The following is a 19,269-nucleotide window of genomic DNA, read 5'->3' as shown; positions in this document are numbered from 1 at the left end:
ACAAAGCCCTGGCTGGGATGATTTAACTGGGAATTGGTCCTGCTTCGAGCAGGGGGTTGGACTAGATGACCTTCTGGGGTCCCTTCCAACCCTGATATTCTATGATTCTCTCCCTATGCACAACACCAGGATTGTAGAGAACACATGAGAACTTTTGGTGACCTAGTCTTTAAGTGCAAAGTCACTGATTAAAGCCAGAGCTTTTTTGCTAGTGGGTCTCAGATTATGTAACTCACTTCCTCTGATCCATCAGAATTCAACTGAAAGCACATCTGCTTTAATCAAGTGTATGTTTTACTATGAACCTTTGCTGGGTTATTTACGTTGAACAACTAGGGCTGTACATGCTATCTTCTACCGAAGGCAGTTTAAACATGCTTCATTTATTGGTGCTATCTGCCCACATGTTGGGCAATGGGCACATAAACCCCATGTCAAACTTTATTGTTCAAAACAAGACCACATTTTTCAGTTTCATCAGCACATCTTTGCTGTGTTTTTAATTCCAACCCCTACTTTGATGTTCACATGACTATTTTAAATACATTGAAGAGCTGAAAATAAAGTCAGTCACCAGTGTTGCAGCTATTAAGTTCTTCACAACTTCAGAAAAAAGCTTTCTATAAACACTGTGGCAAGAAGGTACAGAGGGCAGTTTTATGTACAAAAGTGCATTGTTGCAATACATGTAGCAGAAACCCTGGGAAAAATAGCTCCAATTTAACAGTTTCATACATTATAACTCTTAAGACTATTTGAAGCAGATTTTTCAAATGAGACAGCTTCCTTCTTGCTCTAGTTATGACTTTTATTCTCAGGGTTCCAACATCACTGACCTTTTAGAATGAATTAATTTGAAAATTTTAACCACATTATGAAATGTTTTAAAGCTCTCTGCATTTCTCTTTATTATTCATTCAGACCAAAGCATCAAACATACAAGGTTTAAGTTGGGCTAAAATCTGCACTTCACAAATCAAGGGCTGCAAGAATGGGTCTTTATGCACACAACCCATTTCATCTGAGTTTTCCATGCACAAGAACTGCAGGATCAGTCAGTCAACAAAATAGTGACCATTAGGCCAACTAGTCTTAAATGCTGGGCATGAGAAACTGTGGCCTAACACGACACTTCAGACATCTAAAACAAATTTTTAGAAACCATCACTATTTAAAGGCCAACACGTCAATCTACTTTTGAAGGAAAAAGTACAGGCTTACAGGCCTTTCAGCAACTCAGATCAATACATATTGTCAAATTTATACACATTTTTCCACATCTAGTATGTCCTCTTTAATAGTTTAAATGCATATGTATAAATTTAAGCAATAGTTTCTAGAGAAAGAGCTCCACGTTTTATTGACAATATAAAAAAGTTCACATTAAACTAAATATTGAACCAAGAGAAGAGATCTGAGTTTTGCTTACTGTAATGCTCGGTAAGCATTCTGTACTGAATGTAAGTTTAGCATCTTTTAATCTAGTTAAGTTTGTCAGGCTGTTAAAGGAAGAAGATACTGAAACCATTTCAAACAAAACAGAAGATGAAATTAGCTATACATATACAAAAAGCGAACAGGTCTGTAGCTCTTTCTTCCTCATGTTTAATCGTGCTCAAGACTTACTTTTTCTTTTTTTAAATATAAACAGTCCTCTTGCAGTTAGATTTTCAGTGCTCCTTCTAAGCCTTTATAGAGAAAAAATTCCCAGGCAAACAGTTAATGTTCTTGCAGAGTTTAAATGGATTAAATTTATATCACAGCTGTTACAAAGCTCAAGATAGCCACAGAACCAATACTCAGGAACCAAATAACTATTAGCACTTCCTTTTCCACTTGGAAATTTAAATATTGGAAGCAATGTACATCAAGGGATAAAAAGCAGGATTGGACTTTTAAAAACACAGTTCAAAGATCTAAAATTTTAACCGTTTGGCTTCTTTCTGTAGCTACGATGTCAGTCCTGCAAAGGCCAGATGGGATGACAAATCACAGTAGTAACTAACATCCACGTAGCAAAACAAATATCTTTTTCAACTACAAACCCATAAATTAGATGGACACCAGGGGCAAGTACCTGATGAGAAGGACACTGCATTTTGTAAGTGAAAACCAAAATCATTGACAAAAAACGCTGGTGCTGAAAAAAGTTTTGTTCAAAATGTGAGAATTGTAATCTATGGAGTGACAGAAGTATTTAACTTTTTGCATGCTGTTACACCTTTTGTTCTTGGAGCTATTTTCGCTCCAGCTCAGACACACAATCTCAAAGTGTAAATAAGGACCTCAGAACAAAGAAATCATCTAGAGCCTTATTTTCTGAGGTGTTGAGAACTCGGCCTCTGATGGACTGGTTTTACAAGACCAAGGTAAGAAAGTCAAAACATTTAGATGCAGGAGATAAAGAAAATGAAGAATGTTCAGTTTGGTGACCAAAGAACCACACCGTTATACATGAATAACCAATAATGTAAGATTTTACTTTAGTTGCAGGATGCTAAAAACTACAAGTTATTAAAGCAGCACCATTTTGGCACCTTTTGGAAGCCACTTTTTCCTCCACCCTTCTTGACTACAATCAAATTATACGAGGAGGAGCTGAACTCTCAGGTGATGGTGAACCACCACCACCATTTGGCCAAAATAGTTCTGGAAGCTCTTCATCCAAGTTGATGAAAACTGGAACTATTTAACCACTAAGCTTAAATTTAGATTTACACTTTGTTTTATATAGGACCACTAACACACCAGGATAGAAATGCTATTTCTTTCCCTCTCATTTTGTGTTGTAAAATATTAATGAAGAATTATATTGGCTAATATTTAAATTGATGACTCATTCTGCTCTTCATTTTTTAAAAAAATTGTCAGATTTTGTCCAGGAGGGACCTATTTTAACTAACAATTCATTTCGTAATAATTTTAATTTGTTTTCCTTTTCCAATACATAATTTTAAACAAGCGTCAGACTCACTTTAAGGCACACTAAAAGTGATATATCCTCATTATGACGAATGGGGATATACACATCCTTATCTACAGAGGTGAGAACTTAAGTTAAAGCTTGGAGGCTAGTATAACATCGTTTTAATATTCTAGTATTTTTAAACAAACTAATGTTTTGAATGATATCCAGTTTAAAACAATTATAAAAATAAGTGAAGCATTTCATATAACATTTACCAAATGACAAACAGATAAAAATAGGAAAGCCTCAGGCTTTCCATTCCTTTCAGTGAAGCTTCCCATTTCAAGGAATTCTGCTACTGCACATAATCGCTATAGCAAGGTCTTCCTCAAACGTTGCTCTACAACTTAAGGTTTAGATTTAGGAATTTATTATTTAGAAAAAACTAACTAACTTGCCATTCTCGTAAGTAAGGGTGACAAACTGCTTTGGGGTTAACACTGACATTTACTCTCCTCTGAAGCTGGTAATAAGTGACTCAAGAGTTGCATCTCATCAAAATGAGGGGCCACCTCTTGCAATAAAAACTAAGAATTTTACACTTTGAAGAGCAGACTTGCTGAGACAGAAAAATAAAGTGACACTTTCACGCCCCCCAAAATTGAGATTTTGCACCCTTCTTATAATTAATTTCAGCATTTCAATGCTCTATGTACAATATTCTTTAGATAAAGATGCATAGTTCAAAGCCACTGTAGAAAATAAAGGCCGTACTGAACTGCGATAGATACCTATATGGATTATGTGAAATGTTTCATGATGAATTTGTGAACTTCTGCCACAAGGGTTCAATACTTGGACCCTGAAATTAGCAGTTTTAACAGCAATACAATTTCATCTATCCTCCATCTCAGAAACTTGTTAACAGAAAGCACAAGGATTATTTGGTTTGAGTTACACTTATCACTACAAACAAGATTTACTATTCAAGTTTATGGGGGATTGTTTTTGTATTTTACTATTGCAACCATGTATAAGAGACAAGTAATAAAAAAAAAGAGCTCACTGCCCAGGACAAGTTACCAGTATATTCAAATGACAAGACAGAAATGACATAGCAGGTATTTGAATTTTAAAACTGACAATTAAGTTGATATTTCTCATTGCCACTGAAGACAGTGGGCAATCAAACTTGTTAGTGACTTTTGAAGAATCGACTGAGAAGAAGAGTTTACATTTACTATTTTGACTGTGGACCTCTCGCTTATTGAAGCCCTTTCATTTGGCATATGGCATTATAAATACTTACCAGACATTTCAGATCTCCAGTATATTTTGCATCTACCTCACAGGTCCATGTTCTGGAGTTTGTAGTCTGAACAGTAATATGCCTAGGTCATTTACTACCAAACAAATATTTCCAAAGATGCTACAGTCTAAACGTATGTCATCATACATATGTATAGAAGTTTTTACTTTTGATCTTCCACTGAAAGTGTGATCTCAACTGTAGTATCATTGTTAACATTTTCTTTGCCCCCAGATTTTTTTCTCCTTAATTTAACTTTTGCAGCCCACCGGAAAGCAATAAAATTCTACTGTCAGGACTAATTTAGGGCCCAATCCTGTAAACATTTGCACTGTTGGATAGTCACACTGAGTTGACAGGACTACTCACATGTGTAAAATTATTCATGAGCAGAGTTAGGTCCCAATCCTGAAAATGCACGCCTCAGGACTCCTGTTTTCTGAGGCCACATCAAATTGACAGTAAGAGACAAACTCATTATCTCCAGAGTGTACAAATCTAAATGATATTAATGAAGCACCAATATAAATGAGAAGGTCACCTTTCTGAATTCAGAATTCTAGTCACCTCTTTCACCTCTAATAGTTGCATTTGAATGAACACACAGCAGTTTTATCCAAAACAAAACATGAACCCAACAACCAACATTTCCATAATAAAGTCAGAAACTGGTTTACTAATTGTCAAGAATAAAATCATCTCAATTTGAGTTTTTAGGTGCAGAAGTAAAAACTAAAAGGCGTGGCTTGTTCTCCTCAGCAACACTTATTCAAAAGGCTATACAACAAAACCAGTACTCTGAGATAGATTAGCAACGATACAACACCTCGTAAAAAAAGTTCCATCACCTTAAACTATCCTGCAAGTGGTAAATAAACTGGGAGCATACAGGTAAAACACACAGCTGCATCAATAATTAGGTTCTCTTGCCAACAGCAAATAGTTATTCTTACATATAGTTTTGGCCATAAAGAAATATCTACCAAGTTTGGGCATCAATTGTTTGCACTTCGGTTTCCAGGAACATTTTTTAAGACTTTTTTATGAATAGTATCCTATGACTGAACCGTAGATATTAATGTAATGTATGAGATTTTCATTTTTTAGGGTTTTTTTTCTTCTTAACATCAAGACAGAGGATGTACTGATTAACCATTAACAACATAAATAAGACTATCAAAGGAACCAAAAACTAATCATCCAAATATTGAGGAGCAAGGTAACTTTTTAGAGACTAAGGTTTACATCTTAAAGAACAGCCAATTCCTCCTAGAAAAAATTCTACTTTTGAAAATAACCTCTCCTACATTTTGTTACTAGCTGACATGTACATTACAGCTTTGTGTGGTGAGAAGTCTGCTTCTGCTTATTACTCCCCAATTACTTCATAATTCTTTCAGTGAAATCATAACCATCATTTCCAAAAATCCAATTTCATGAAGTATTAGGATTTGATATGGGTGAGGGGCAAGAACAGAGTAACTTATAGAACTAAGATCCTGTTTTCATGAAAACAAAGGTCTTAATAAGAAATAAGGGAACACAGAATAAGACAAAGATGAGATTTCCTACTTAGAAACAGGGTTTTGTTTTTTTGTTGTTTTTTTTCCCAAAGTTTGCTATCAGTATCAGTGTGTCTTTAAGAGTACCAACCCATTTAACAGAACAATCCATTGCAGTTAGCTTCTTGAAAGCAAATACCATACAAACCTAATTTAGTGGCTTATTTTTAGACAGTATCTTCTCAGCAGCTTGTTAAAGTCACTGTGAAATTGTCTGTTGAAGTCTCAATCTTAGTCAAAATTGTTAGTCTTAAAAAGTCAGATCACTTGAATAAATTATAAATGTTCAAAATATTAAAATTACACTTAATAGAGGGTTCTGTCTGATACATTGTTAGCTCTGTCCTAATCAAAATTTTGGTCAAGAAACGTATGTAAACAAAGAATACACTTAAGGCTTAGAAAGAACACTGATAAATTCATCCCTGTCACATTAAAACATCCACATCTCCTTCATGGTCCTCCTCAGTCACTTTTAAAGAGAGCACTTCTTCATTAAGAAACAATCCACTCAGTCTTTCCTTCCGAGCCTGTCTCTGCTCTTTCAGCTGTCTCTTGCGTAAAGCCTTTTGCTGTAGCTTCCGTTGCTTAGAACGTTTCTGTCAAAATAAAGACAAATGGCAAAATGAGTTCTTCTATATCTAGACTACTAGAATAAATGGTCCTTTATTAGAAACATTAAAGGTGGATTTTAGTGAACATAAATTAGTGTAAAGTTAGGGTCTGCTCTGAGAAGTGACTAAAAAAGGCACCCTTACTCAGATCTGTTCCATGTGTTTATTCAAAATCCTACTGCATTTTGTCACTTAAATAAGCAAGTTTTTACTGCTTTTTACTGTTTAGCCATGCAGAGCCAATGCAACTAAGAGTGAGCAAGATGCAAATTTTATACCATGTTGTGCATTCTCCAAACTGTTTAAGTATCTATCAGTTATACTTGTGCAAGCTCACTGGAAGAGGATGCACAGGTAAAACTGAGCCTTTGAGATGAAGAACCTTAATTATAAGTGATGAGTCACGAGACCAAGAGAAATCAGCTTGTCTTAAAGCCCAGACTGAGTTTGCAAAATTGGAAGAAACACACACACAACATGAAAATAATTGAGACACAGATGCCATAATGTTACTTGTGAAGAATCACTTCAGTGCACAACCACGCTTGCATGAGCAAGTAATCTATGAGAAATATGTTGAAAAAACAAAGAGATTAGGAAACCAGACAAGTTCTATCAAAAAGATCAAGATAGTCTTTAACATTCATGTATTGTGCTCTGAAAGATTGACTGATCTTTGATAAATTCAAAGGAAGAACACGTCCTTTTGCCCTTAAAAGAGTCAAGCTGATTTATCAGCTCTTTAAATACTCAAACAAAAATCAAAGCCCTACCACACACCCGCGTCTCAAAATAATTCTTCCCTTGCACAAAGGAGTGGCACGGAGCAATAAGAACTCATGGGGCAACCGGCCAAATAATTCCCTTCGGTCCCGCGACCGTCAACGACGCTTTTTCTTTCAGTAAAAACACGACCGTCGCGTAAGCGGCTCGAGCAAGCAACCGATGTGGGCGCTCTCTCTCTCTCTCTCTCACACACACAGGCACGCGCGCGCGCACGAGCAGCGGCTTCACCTTTGAGTCCCGGAGTCTCTCGGCGGCGCTCGCGGGTAAGTTACTGTCGCTGTGCGCTCGGCTCACGGCGGCGCTGGAGCTGGCAGCCGAGTTGCCCGGGCTGGAGCTGCCGCTGCTAGCTGAGCTGACCAGACTGGCACTGCTACTGCAGGCACTTGCCCCGCCCACGCCGCCGCCGCCGCCACCGTAGCTGCTTCTCTTCCAGCCTTCCCTTGCAGGCCGCTGCCGCGGGCCATGTTCCTTGACATAGTTTCTCACCTTTAGAACACAGGCATTAAAGAGCGGTAAAAGCTTGATTGGCCACAGCATATTTAGTGGAAGCGCTGTGCATTTTAATGTTTATTACAAGTACAGGTGGGGGGAGGGGGGGGAAACCGAAACCAAAACAACTACTTATTGTAATGACCACTACGGACATCTTCACTTCGGCTTTCTTAAAACAGACGTAATCAGCTAGGGGGAATTACTTGGCATTTTTACTTTAATATAAACAAACATTCTTCCCCTTTCTATTCAATGCATTACAAAAAATATATCACCATGTAGAAAGGCCAGCCATACTAGTAAAAGACGACTAACGTTTAAGCAAATTATGTTTTATAATCTTATTGTACTACGTAGACATAGCCAGTAGTAACCCTCAAAAGAGTAGTTTTCAGAGTAGCAGCCGGGTTACTCTGTATTCGCAAAAAGAAAAGGAGGACTTGGGGCACCTTAGAGACTAACCCATTTATTTGAGCATGAGCTTTCGTGAGCTACAGCTCACTTCATCAAAGAGTAGATTCTTATCCATTTTAGGTTAGGATTGGGTTTTTTAAGTGTTCTGAAATATGAAATGGCCCTGAATCTGTGATGGACCTGAGTGCTCTCGATTTCGATTGAATTCAATAAAAGCTGAGGGTGCTTGGCATCATGCCAAAACAGGGCCCCAAAATAGGTTCAGAAATAATATAAGTGGAGGGAAAACAAAGCTTATGATAAAAAATGAAGTTGTGGTACCATCCACCTCATGTGACACTAAGGGTTGGCTGAGTGGTTACTCTGCACACGCAGTGAAGAGTTATTTTTGCTCTATTTTCTATAAGGTCAATAATCCTCTCGCTTCAACAAGTTTTTTCCCCAAAAAATATTCATTTAGAAAGCTGCCAAATCAATCAGAAGAATTACATCATCTCTCATGAGAATTTTTATTTTTCTTTAAGTTTAGTTTAGTTTTTGCGAGCAAATTAAGGCCCCAATCCTGTAAATGCTTATGTAGGTGTAGAAGTACAGTCACACAAGCAGTACCTCCACTTTGGGACTACTCATGTAAGTGAAGTTACACACCAGAGGAAACATCTGCAGGATTGAGGCCTAAATCTTGAAAGTTACTCAGCGAGTATTTTGTCTGAAACTGTTTCATATACCAGAACTAACTTACCACTTCGGTCACGTTTATGTAATTAATGTGTTTCATATTAAGGTCCAAGATCACATACTGATCTGAAACTGTTGAAGAAGAAAGCCAAAGTTCAACAACATACTTTGTGTTCCATCCTGCCCACTGGTACTCAGTGAATATGGAAAAAAAAATTAGTCACAACCCAATAGATGATTTTCCAAGACTTATATCAACACATACCACATGTCAGAGAGCAATGGTAACTCCAATTCAGGAGACACATACAAAAATTTTAACCTACCTGTTTCAATTTTTCATCCGTAAGACAGTTTAATTCAATAATAAACTCGCTATCTGTAGGCGAGATCTGAGCAGTGGGATCAATAATTTTAATAATATCAAGTTGCTCTCGAAGACCCATCTCGGTACTGACTTTCCGACTCAGGTATTCAATATATTCAACCTAATAAAAACAAAACGCACAAAGTTATTAAAAACTGCTAGCTCTTAATATGAGTCAAAGCAGAAGTAAAAGGAAGGAACCAGTACCATTTTGGATCAAAGAAATGCTCTCAAAATGTTGCATTTCCTATGATTCTTGACTCAACCTAGTTGAGTATCATCGAAGATAAAAATTCAGAATGAAAAGGAAAAAGTTAGCAGTCTCTATATGTACACTTGACGAGAAATGTGATCTCTCACTTCAATAGTCATGTACACTTGTTCAAAATCATACTTCCATTGCTGTAACCAACAGAAATTTTATTAAACTAACAATTTAATTGAGTCTTAATTCTTCTGTACATCTACACTGGTTCTCTCCAATACAAATGAAAACAAAGCTTACCTGTTCATCATTTGTCATTGCGCTCCACGGGAGTTCATCAAGATTCCTATGCTTGTTTTTCTTTTTAGGAAGTAAGCATGGAGAGCTTGGAATACTAGGTATGACATCAGAAAGTACATCACTCCCACTTGCAATGTCACTGCCAGGCAACTTGTAGGTGTGGAAAGAAAAAAAAGAAACAGAACAAAAATCTCAAAATATGCTAGGTCGGATTAGAAAAATAGTCAGACCAATACTATTAACCATGCAAAATATGCTGTCAACTGGGCAAAGTATCAGTTCTTAATCCAAACAAACTAACAATTGCCCACAATGATTTACAACTCCAAAACACAAAAGTTAATTTTGTGAACCATCTGCAGGAGTGAAGTGTAGCAAACTCAAACTATGCAACTTTCTACTTCATGATTTCCCTTTTCAATTTGCATTCAGGGAAATGTCAGAAGTATGCAGCATTTCACTCTTCCCTATCCATTAATATGATAGGTTAGTATGTTCTATTCCTGGGGGAATTCTGCACCACTGCACAGAATTTATGTCCCCTTGCAGATTTCTTTGCTTCCCTGCCGAAAAATGACTTTCTGATGGGAAAGCAAAGGGAAGCCACAAGAACTGTCACGCAACCGTCCCCATCAGTACTGGGTGCCCAGAGCAGCCGGCAGAGAGGTAAATCACTGTGGGGAAGGGGGCGGGACTGGGGAAGACCCGGCTAGTGGCTCCTACCCTTGTGCTGAGCTCAACTGCTAGTCCCGGCTGGATTGGGGAGGATGGGGCTTCCTCTTCCCCTGCACAGCATCCGAGGATGCGTCAGACCCATCCCCAGATTTCTCCCCCAGATGTAGGAAGGTCTGCAAACTCTGCCCCCACTTCCTGCACCCATGGCTCTTCAGCTATAGGGAGAGGGATCCCTGTACAGGGAGCTGCTCCCCAATCTGCACAACCCTCGTGCATCCAGATCCCCTCATACCCATACCCTCCTGTTGAGCCCCACTCCCCCTTCACCTGGACCACGCCAACGAGCCACCCGAACGCCGATCCCCACCCCACTGAGCCCCAACCAGCTGCACCTGGATGCCCACCCAACTGAGCCCCACTCCCCCAGCATCTGGATGCCCCACAGAGCCCCCCACACTCCTTTACCTGGACCCCCCGCAGAGTCCCATTACCGTTGCACCCAGAACCCTCCAACAAGTCCCTGTTCATCCAGATCTCCCCCTGCGCCCAGATCTCCCACTGAGCCACCTGCACCCAGATGGCCCACACAGAACCCTGTCAACCCACACCTGGATACCCCCACACTGAGATCCTGCCTTGCTGAGCCTGCCTGCCCACACCTGGTGCACCTGGCACGGAGGTGCAGGACCCTGGGCTGTTTCTTGGGCAGGCCCGGTCCTTGTGCTGCAGCAGGGTTGGGTGCAGCGTCACCAGAGTCCGTGTCCTGGAGGGGAGCTACACAGTGATCTCCCACCTCTGTTCAGCCAGTGGCCTATGCTCCCCAATGCCATGGTGGAACTTCCACATTTAACAAATAAAATTTGCAGAATTTTAAAATATTGTGTGCAGAATTTTTAATTTTTTTGGCACAGAATGCCCTCATGAGTAATGTTCTCTATTAAAGCATCATTCTCTGCCAAGCATCATCCAACAGGAATGGTCATTGTGAAGGGAAATCAAGTGAACCTGATTTGCCTACGCTCTGTTAGAGTCAAACTTTTTACACCGGAAGGAATTTTAAAAAATAATTTAGCCAACTACAAGCTGGTTAAGCTGGCACTAACTGGAGCAGTGCTAGAGCGGTTGGCTATGAACACATTGCCTTCTCTGATGGAGTTCTGTCCAATTCCACTCACTGAGGTTTTGGATGGGTTGCAGCCAACTACATCAATCTAGAGCCTTGCCACGTGGCCAATGAATTCTAATGAGAAGGGGTTGTAGTCCTTCATTGAGGATTGTTAATGCTTCCCATTGTGCAGCCAGGGTGCCAGCTATACTTAAATAGCATATGATGAAGCACCTGCTCAGAAAATCACCACTAGTCAATTATCGGACCGTCTCTGACTCACCAGTTTTAAGGAAGCTCAGTAACAGAGTGATACTAAAGAAACTTCAGACAAATATTGAGGTTGAGGGTGCCCTCAACTAATGCCAGATTTCAGAAGTGGGGACAGGCCAAACTCAACTACAATGGAAGCAATGCCGATGGCTAAGGAGAAGCATCTGGGCAGAAGTAGCAAAGGTGAAAAGACCACCTTCCATTTGTGTGGGTGTAGGTCCAACCTTCGCCAACAGTTTGCAGGCTGGAGGTCATAATTTTATTACTACACCTGAGGTCTCAGCTATTAGCTGTAACACATACTACCTTTTTCATGTATGGTTGGCCTGGAGGTTGTGATCATTCTTTTCTAATGCATCCCCAAACCAGTGATACAGGTTTATTACCCCAGACTGCATTACTGCAACATATGCTACTTGGGGCTAGCCTTGAAAAGTCCCTGAAAGCTTCAATTAGTGCAGGATGCAGCACAAACCTGTTGTCCGCAATGGCTACTTACTCACTTTGTACTGAGTAACATTCAAGATTATATTTATAATCTGGAACTCCTCTCTCCGTCACATGAGTAACTCTGTCAATATACATTGCTTAAACTTCCCATGGCAGGGCATTCACAGTGCCTCTAGAAGTGTTCCTTCTAGAAGTCCACCACAGCCAGAGTTTAACATGCTTCAGGGCACTACAATACTAATCTGTTTGGTCAAATTTCTCAGAATGTTTTATTTAATTTAGCAATAGGAAGTGGAGGAACATGGCTTAATTGCTGACCTTTACATTGAAAAGCTGGGATTTTATAATAACTAGTTGCTTTTATAAAATAAGGTGCTCAGATGCTTAGAGAAGGGAAGCAACAAATTTATAAATTAATTTTAAAATGGTTACTGCAAGTGGCTTAAACTGATTTTATGGATTTACGTTTACTTTGATTAGATTTTGGTTTTCAAAATTGCATGTGTTATATACATACCAATTCCTGGCACATGTGGAATTTGAGTTTTTCATATTTAAAAAAAATGAAAATGCATAAATGTTTTGGAGGCTTATTTTAAAAAGATGGGCTTTTTTGTTCATTCCTATTAACATAAATAACACTAATTTAAAAAAGACTCTTCAAAAGTTGAGAAATAAAACTCAAATGACAGTACATTGTTACTTAAATCCAGGTGGCCCTAACGTTGCAGAAATACTATTATTGTCATTTAAGGCCTGTAATTTATTGTTTTAGATCCTACAAAGATGAACGTATGTACATATAAAAAATGGTAGCTTTAAATTTCAAAGGGACGCCCTAAAATAAAGGTCTTTATTAAATTTTTGGGTAAAATTATTCAGTTTATTATCTTTTGTTTATCAAGCCACATTTCTAATTATGAGGTTATTTATTAAAAAAGACATTCTGAACCACACAGTTCTAATTACCTGCACATTTATGTAATTACAGGCATTTAACACAAGTTATATAATTGGGAATATTTTCCATTGTAAAATAAATATTCTATTCCAAAAGGTACAGTTTGAGAAGATTGGAAACCTATTTGTACTATACACAGTAACTACACAAGACACCTGCATCATGTTTTTTCCTGTAAGCAACAGCAGAATTTTAACTAGCTTCATTTGTACAACTGACATGTAATTTCTGATCCACTTCAAGTTTAAATGTGACAACTGAATTACTCACTTACAGAATTTGCTGTGTAAGGTTGTAAAAACAATGACAAATCTTTTCCAAAGCTCAACAAGTCCAGTCAAGTAGGTCTCTTCTAGCAAATGCTTATAGAAAAAAATGTCTAGTAACTACTCAAAAGGAAAGCTGGCAGCTAATCAAATAACCAGGAAACTCTTTTAAAATTATAATCCCACTGTGTCCATGTGGTAATGAACATTTCACATCTCAGTGAGGAACTAAGTCATCTGAGTAATTTTCTGAGGTATTTCTACAGGCTGCATTATAAAACTGCAATTGGAATTTCCAACTATATCCCTTTTTGTACAAGGGATATAGTTGGAAACTGGGATCCTAAAGCTGCGGTAAGAAACATGGAGCTACTTTTAGCTAATGCTATCCCACACAATGTCATTTACAGTTTCTCTTTTGTGGGATATCTGTAACATTCCTAATTCATCAGGGAATGCTTAAATTGGGGTAGGGGTTGGGGTTTAAATCACATTTGGAACAGACAGTATATTTCTATGACCACAGAGTATTACATACACTGTATGCCATGACTGAAGTCCATGAAAGATAAAGGAACATTATGCTTTTAATTGATTATTACACTTATCCTAGAACAGCATATTTAACTACAATTAAAATAAATTGAAACCTGTAAAGAAAGGATGTCTGCACATTCCACAGGTGAAAGACTGCTATATGCAAAAACAAAACAAAAACTGTGAAGATACCAGATTAGAATCTGAAGTTAGATCAAATTGCACGTAACAGATGCGGAGAAAAGTGCCACACTAGCACAAAGCTCACCTTTGCACTCTTCCCACCCTTGGACCACAGAACACAGGGCTGGTCCATGTGATTAGAGCCAAAAATCGCAAATGGGAATTAACAACACAGCAGCAACCCAGCCACACCGGAATGCCAATGCAAGGTATACACAGCCAGATTCTAATACACATGCAGATGCCCCACACCAAAAGGATAGGGCCTCACAGATGCAAGATATGGTGATAACTAAAAATGAATGTGACCATAATATGCAACAGCCCTATTTCAGAAGCTGGTCATGTCTTGTCATCAAAATTCTATATGAGAACTTTGTAATAAAATGGTCTATCAAAACACTTCCTTTACTGCTGAATCTCAGCATAGGCAGTGGAAGTTTATCGTACCATCAAAGAGCTTCAAACATTTACTTCGGAGTCAAAACTGCAAACAGCAGCTAGTAGATCCCACTTCATCTGCTCTGTTGACATAGAAATAGTTTACCTGCCACTCAAACTCGCTGTCTGACCAATCCCAATATGTGCTAATAGAAGAGGAGACATCACTGCAGACACTACCCTCTGGGAACAGATCAAAAGACGTGAACTCCTGGTCATCCAGCAGAGAATAGCAGTCATCCTGATCACCAACTGAAACTGATGAAAACAGCTCCTCGCTGCATTCTGAGCTGGCTACACTTGTTCCACAAGAAGTCAAGTTCCACCTGCAAAGCACACCAAACAAATTAGCATCAACACACACAGAAAAAACGCTTTGTCCTTTGAAGATGTACATTAAAATATCCATATCTTTGTATCAGTTGTTACATGTGGATTTTGCTGGAAATAAGTTAATTCATCTAATAAGCTGCATTTAAATTGATATTAAGGGTCTAATTTACACGCACAAAAATCAAGAAAAATTCAAAGGATGAATACTCATACACAAAGACTCTAAGTGTAACAAAAAATTTCACTAGAGCCATCATTTCCTTATATTTATAGTCTCAGATTTCTAATTAAATGTACTTTTTAAAAACGATTTCCAGTTTGTTTAAACCTCCATTAAAAGTATTCCCGTAATAAAGCATGACAAAATTAAAGGTACCAACACTAGATGAGGGAGGGAGGATGGTCTTGTGTTTAAAAGACAGAACAGGGAGTCAGCAAGCATAACTCTCTCTCACATGAGTAGATCCCATGAAGTTAGTGCTTGCCAGGGAAACATCTGGGACTCATTTACTTAATATTTTGGGCTCTGTTCTCAAAGCCAAAAAAGACATTGGATACAGAGCTTTTCATTCTAAAGACCACACAGAAGAACAGAATACAGAAAACGATCCACATAAAAAAAAATCGAGTACCTCAATCAATACTACTTAAAAAGGATTATGTTCTCCACAGCTTCATTATTACAAATTAGTTAATTGTGCTAATCAGGGAAAGTATATTTCCAACTGGAAAGTCTGTCTGGTCCCATAGAAAGCCATGGAACAGGTTTTCACTCTGCTGACCTACTCACATGAAGTTTAGCAAGGTCAGGAAATTTGTTTCAGCATCTCAATTATTTTTCACCAATATGATGAACAGAGACTTGACTATGTTTCATAATTGCACAGCATTCTGGCCCAATCCCAGAAGAGTTGGGAAAATTCAGAGGTTTCCAAAATTCACTGTACAAAGCCATGCGAGCTAGCTTTAACCTGTTAAGTTTTATCCATTTGACATATTGATTACTATTGGAATATCCCTTTAATCACAGACTGAAGAGCAAAACCTTCTGATGTGGGAAGCATGCCTCTCAGCACCTTTACTTGATTTGCACACATGCTTGCTTGTCAACACTTATGTTTCTTAGGATGGCTTGTTGCATGTTCCAATAGGCCAAATATTTGCTGTAAATCATTAATGAATGAAGATGAGTGCCCTAATTAATACTGTAATTGCCAATTCCTACAGGAAGTTCATGGTCTGTGAAAGCCTTGCTAGTCTCTTAACACTTGATCGGACACAAACATCAAAATAGTTCAAAAACTTGATGAAAGAAAAAGTGGTGTCTGGCTGCTGAACATAGTACACCTGAGCAAGTACATGAGAAATGAGAATTGCATTATATTTACTTGAAATTTCAAAAGATACAGAGCACTTGCAGACACCATGGAAGTAAGTAGCATACTCTGAAAGGTGATAAGGACAAAGTGAATTGAAAAATAACAAAGACAAGTTACACGCTTCCCTGAAGAAATGAGGAACCAGCTCAAGATGCAGAATACTGACTAGTTAACTGACAGAGGCTTGGTTACACCTGCTCAGAAACTTGGATGACAGGTATGTTATAAGGAGGAACATTTAAAAATAGCGTACACATAAATTTACAAGTTTGGCACTCACATTGATCCAAAGATTGATCAGAAATACATGAACCTATTGTTTAGGTCACATGCAGGCTTCATAGTAGTATAGTGCAAAAGCCCAGAGAGAGAAAATATAATTGAATTGATACTGAGTAATGAAAGCACCCTTACTGGATAATGTTTGTATTAGAATGATGGCTAGCAATGCTACGATTAAGGGCCTGTCAGCCTTAGAAACATAGTTGACAGTGGAAAAGCTATGTCAATGGCACAGTTTTGCCCCTGCAGCCACACCATTGTAAGGTGCGCTGTCTGACCGTTCTTTATTACCGGGAGCGAACATGTCCATCAACAAAATAAAACCACCCCCAACGAGGGGCGGTAGCTTTGTCAACAGGAGCGTGGCTCCCACAGACAAAGAGCACTGTCCACACTGGTGCTTCTCATCACTAAAACTTTTGTCATTCAGGGTGGTGTTTTTTCACACCCCCGAGCGACAAAAGTTTTAGCAACAAAAGTGCCAGCATAGATAAAGCCTAAGTTAACTTATTTGAATGTAAATTGAGCCGGAAGTTGGTATGTTTCTTCTCAGTCTAAATTCAAACTTTGCGAAGTACTTGCCATATTTACACTAAAATAATCAAAAAATGTAAAGTGTGGGGGAGTTAGATGCACATGTGTAATGAAAAAACATTTTGAAGTCTAAACAGAGACTCATCAGAACTATCTTGAATTCACATTTAAGGCCCAGATCTGTAAGTTGTTGCAACTTTAGCGTGACTTATTATTGACATACAAAAAGTCACTTCTGTGTACACATGTACAAGATCTGCTTCTTGGGTAGACAAAATTATTTTTTCACTTTGGGAATTGATGTGTTTGTATTTTGTGGTAAACAGAAGTTGTAGTTTTTAGCAAAACTAGTTGTGCACTTTTGGAAGTTACACCTCACCAATGCCATAAGACTATGTGCACCAGAAAATCGAACAGTTCTTAACCGAAATGTGAAGACTGCACTAGTTTAAGCAAAATTTCAATCCATCCACTCTAGCCATTCTGACTCATGGCGTGAATCTTTGTAGATTTGCTTTGAGCCCACTCTAGTGCTGTTCTAAATGGTTTCACTGCATCATCCTCGGAGTTCCTATCCCACAGTTCCCAGAAACAATGATTTCAAGAAGATTCAAAAAGGCCACAAATACACCAGAGAATAGCTATCTGAACCATTTTAGTACCAGCCCTAATGTCATCAAACTAATTAGCCCTGCAGAAAGCAAGCCTAATCCAAACGATATTTGCCATGTATGTGGGCTGGCTGGAGCAATTATGCGTTTTACAAGCATGCCAGAGTTGGGGTGGAGAAGAAGCAAATAATTATTAGCGTAGTAAGGTTTTTTTTTTAGCTTAGTGAAGGCTTACAGGCAATGCTACTATATCACCGTGGCTGGGCAGTAATACAGGGATTTGCAAATGTCTTGGGGGTGGGCGAGGAGGGAACTAATTCACAGAAAGGCTTTGTCTGCACGAGAGAAACGGGTGCTATTTCCCAACCCAACTAGCTCAAGTTAAACTAGCGCAACTCTTGCCTAAACCATCATCCGTCCTGCCGAGCTCGTCAGGTACACTCTGGGGACGGAGAGGTTTCAAGGAAGCGGAGCCGATTGCACGAACTCTACTGGGGGAAGCCACCTTTGCTCCTAGTGCAGCCGGCGGGGGGCAAGGGGCATAGCCCGGGGGCGAGGGCAGGGGAAGCACCGCCAAGAGCCGGGGGCTCGCCCCCCACGCAGGGGAACCCCCCGCCGCCCCGCGCCGCCCCGCCTAGAGGGGGACCCCTGGGGCGCCGCCCCCCGCCCCCGGCCCCGCACCTGCTGGAGTGGAAGCGGCGCAGCGGGTCGGTGCGGTGGCAGGACGAGAGCTGGCAGCCGAAGTCGCTGACATCCAGGCAGCCCTCCTCGCTCAGGCTGGCGGCCCGCGGCGGGGGCTGGTGGCAGAGCAGGGGGCAGGGCTCGTCCGGGGCCAGGAACTTCTCGTACAACGCCTCGCTCATGGCGCCGCGGGCAGGGCGGGGGGCCCGGGCGGCGGCTCCGGCCCGCCCGGCCTCAAGCACCCGCTGCTCTCGCGGGCCCACGGCGCCACCATGAACCGGGGCCCGGCCGGGGGAGGGGGGGGCGCGGGCTCTGGCCGGCCCTGGGAGCGGCTCACAGACACAGCCGCCAAGCTGCGGGTGCCGCCATTACAGGCCGGCCGGTGCCAGGCTTCAATCAGCTCCGAGCGGGAGCCAGCCGCCGCCGCTTCCGGCTCCGGCTCCGGCTCCGGAAAGAGACGGGGAGGCTGCGCCCCCTGCTGCCACGGAGGGGAACTGCGGCCCCTACGCCGCCAGCGTTCAGAGCCCAGACCCAGCAACACTGACAGGGAGAGAGACACAGTATCCAACACCCTTAAGCAACACCTCTAGACACATATATATGCAGCAACACACACACACACACACCTCATACCCAGGAACGCCCCCTCACACACACCCACACACACCCCATACCCAGGAACACCCCCTTACACATCCACACACCTTACACCCAAGAGCAACTCCAGCCACACACACAGCCCATACCCAGCCAGACACCAGCCACACACACACCATCCCGGCAACACCACACTCAGCAACACCCCCTACACGCAACCCATACCCAGAAACGCACACAGACATATACATCCCATCTGCAGCATCCACCAGAGCCAACATACCCAGCAGCATATAACTGCCCTATAGACATAATTCACCACACTT

At 40.4% G+C, this 19,269-nt stretch overlaps 1 protein-coding gene across 1 annotated transcript; it reads right to left on the bottom strand.

Moving 5' to 3' along the window:
* Window positions 1-464: 464 nt before the first annotated feature.
* On the bottom strand, window positions 465-18,777 carry FAM199X (family with sequence similarity 199, X-linked). Its single transcript, XM_048863100.2, has 6 exons — window positions 18,347-18,777; window positions 14,633-14,852; window positions 9,636-9,785; window positions 9,090-9,251; window positions 7,408-7,665; window positions 465-6,378 (listed from the first exon to the last, which is right to left on the bottom strand). Exons 1-6 carry the CDS (start codon window positions 18,526-18,528, stop codon window positions 6,208-6,210), a joined length of 1,143 nt encoding a protein of 380 aa, XP_048719057.1. The 5' UTR covers window positions 18,529-18,777; the 3' UTR covers window positions 465-6,207.
* Window positions 18,778-19,269: the final 492 nt, after the last annotated feature.

The sequence above is a fragment of the Caretta caretta genome, chromosome 9, assembly GCF_965140235.1.
Source record: "Caretta caretta isolate rCarCar2 chromosome 9, rCarCar1.hap1, whole genome shotgun sequence".
In the NCBI taxonomy this organism is placed as follows: Eukaryota; Metazoa; Chordata; order Testudines; family Cheloniidae; genus Caretta; species Caretta caretta.
This window is presented reverse-complemented; position numbering and strand designations above follow the sequence as displayed.

What these genes read in the sequence shown, in the direction of transcription:
- FAM199X (XM_048863100.2), bottom strand. Translation starts at nt 18,528, where the DNA reads ATGAGCGAGGCGTTGTACGAGAAGTTCCTGGCCCCGGACGAGCCCTGC. An exon ending in CAATGACAAATGATGAACAG is followed by an intron (nt 9,252 to 9,635) that starts GTAAGCTTTGTT and finishes TGTTTTTATTAG; the next exon opens with GTTGAATATATTGAATACCT. An exon ending in CGGATGAAAAATTGAAACAG is followed by an intron (nt 7,666 to 9,089) that starts GTAGGTTAAAAT and finishes TGTGTTCTAAAG; the next exon opens with GTGAGAAACTATGTCAAGGA.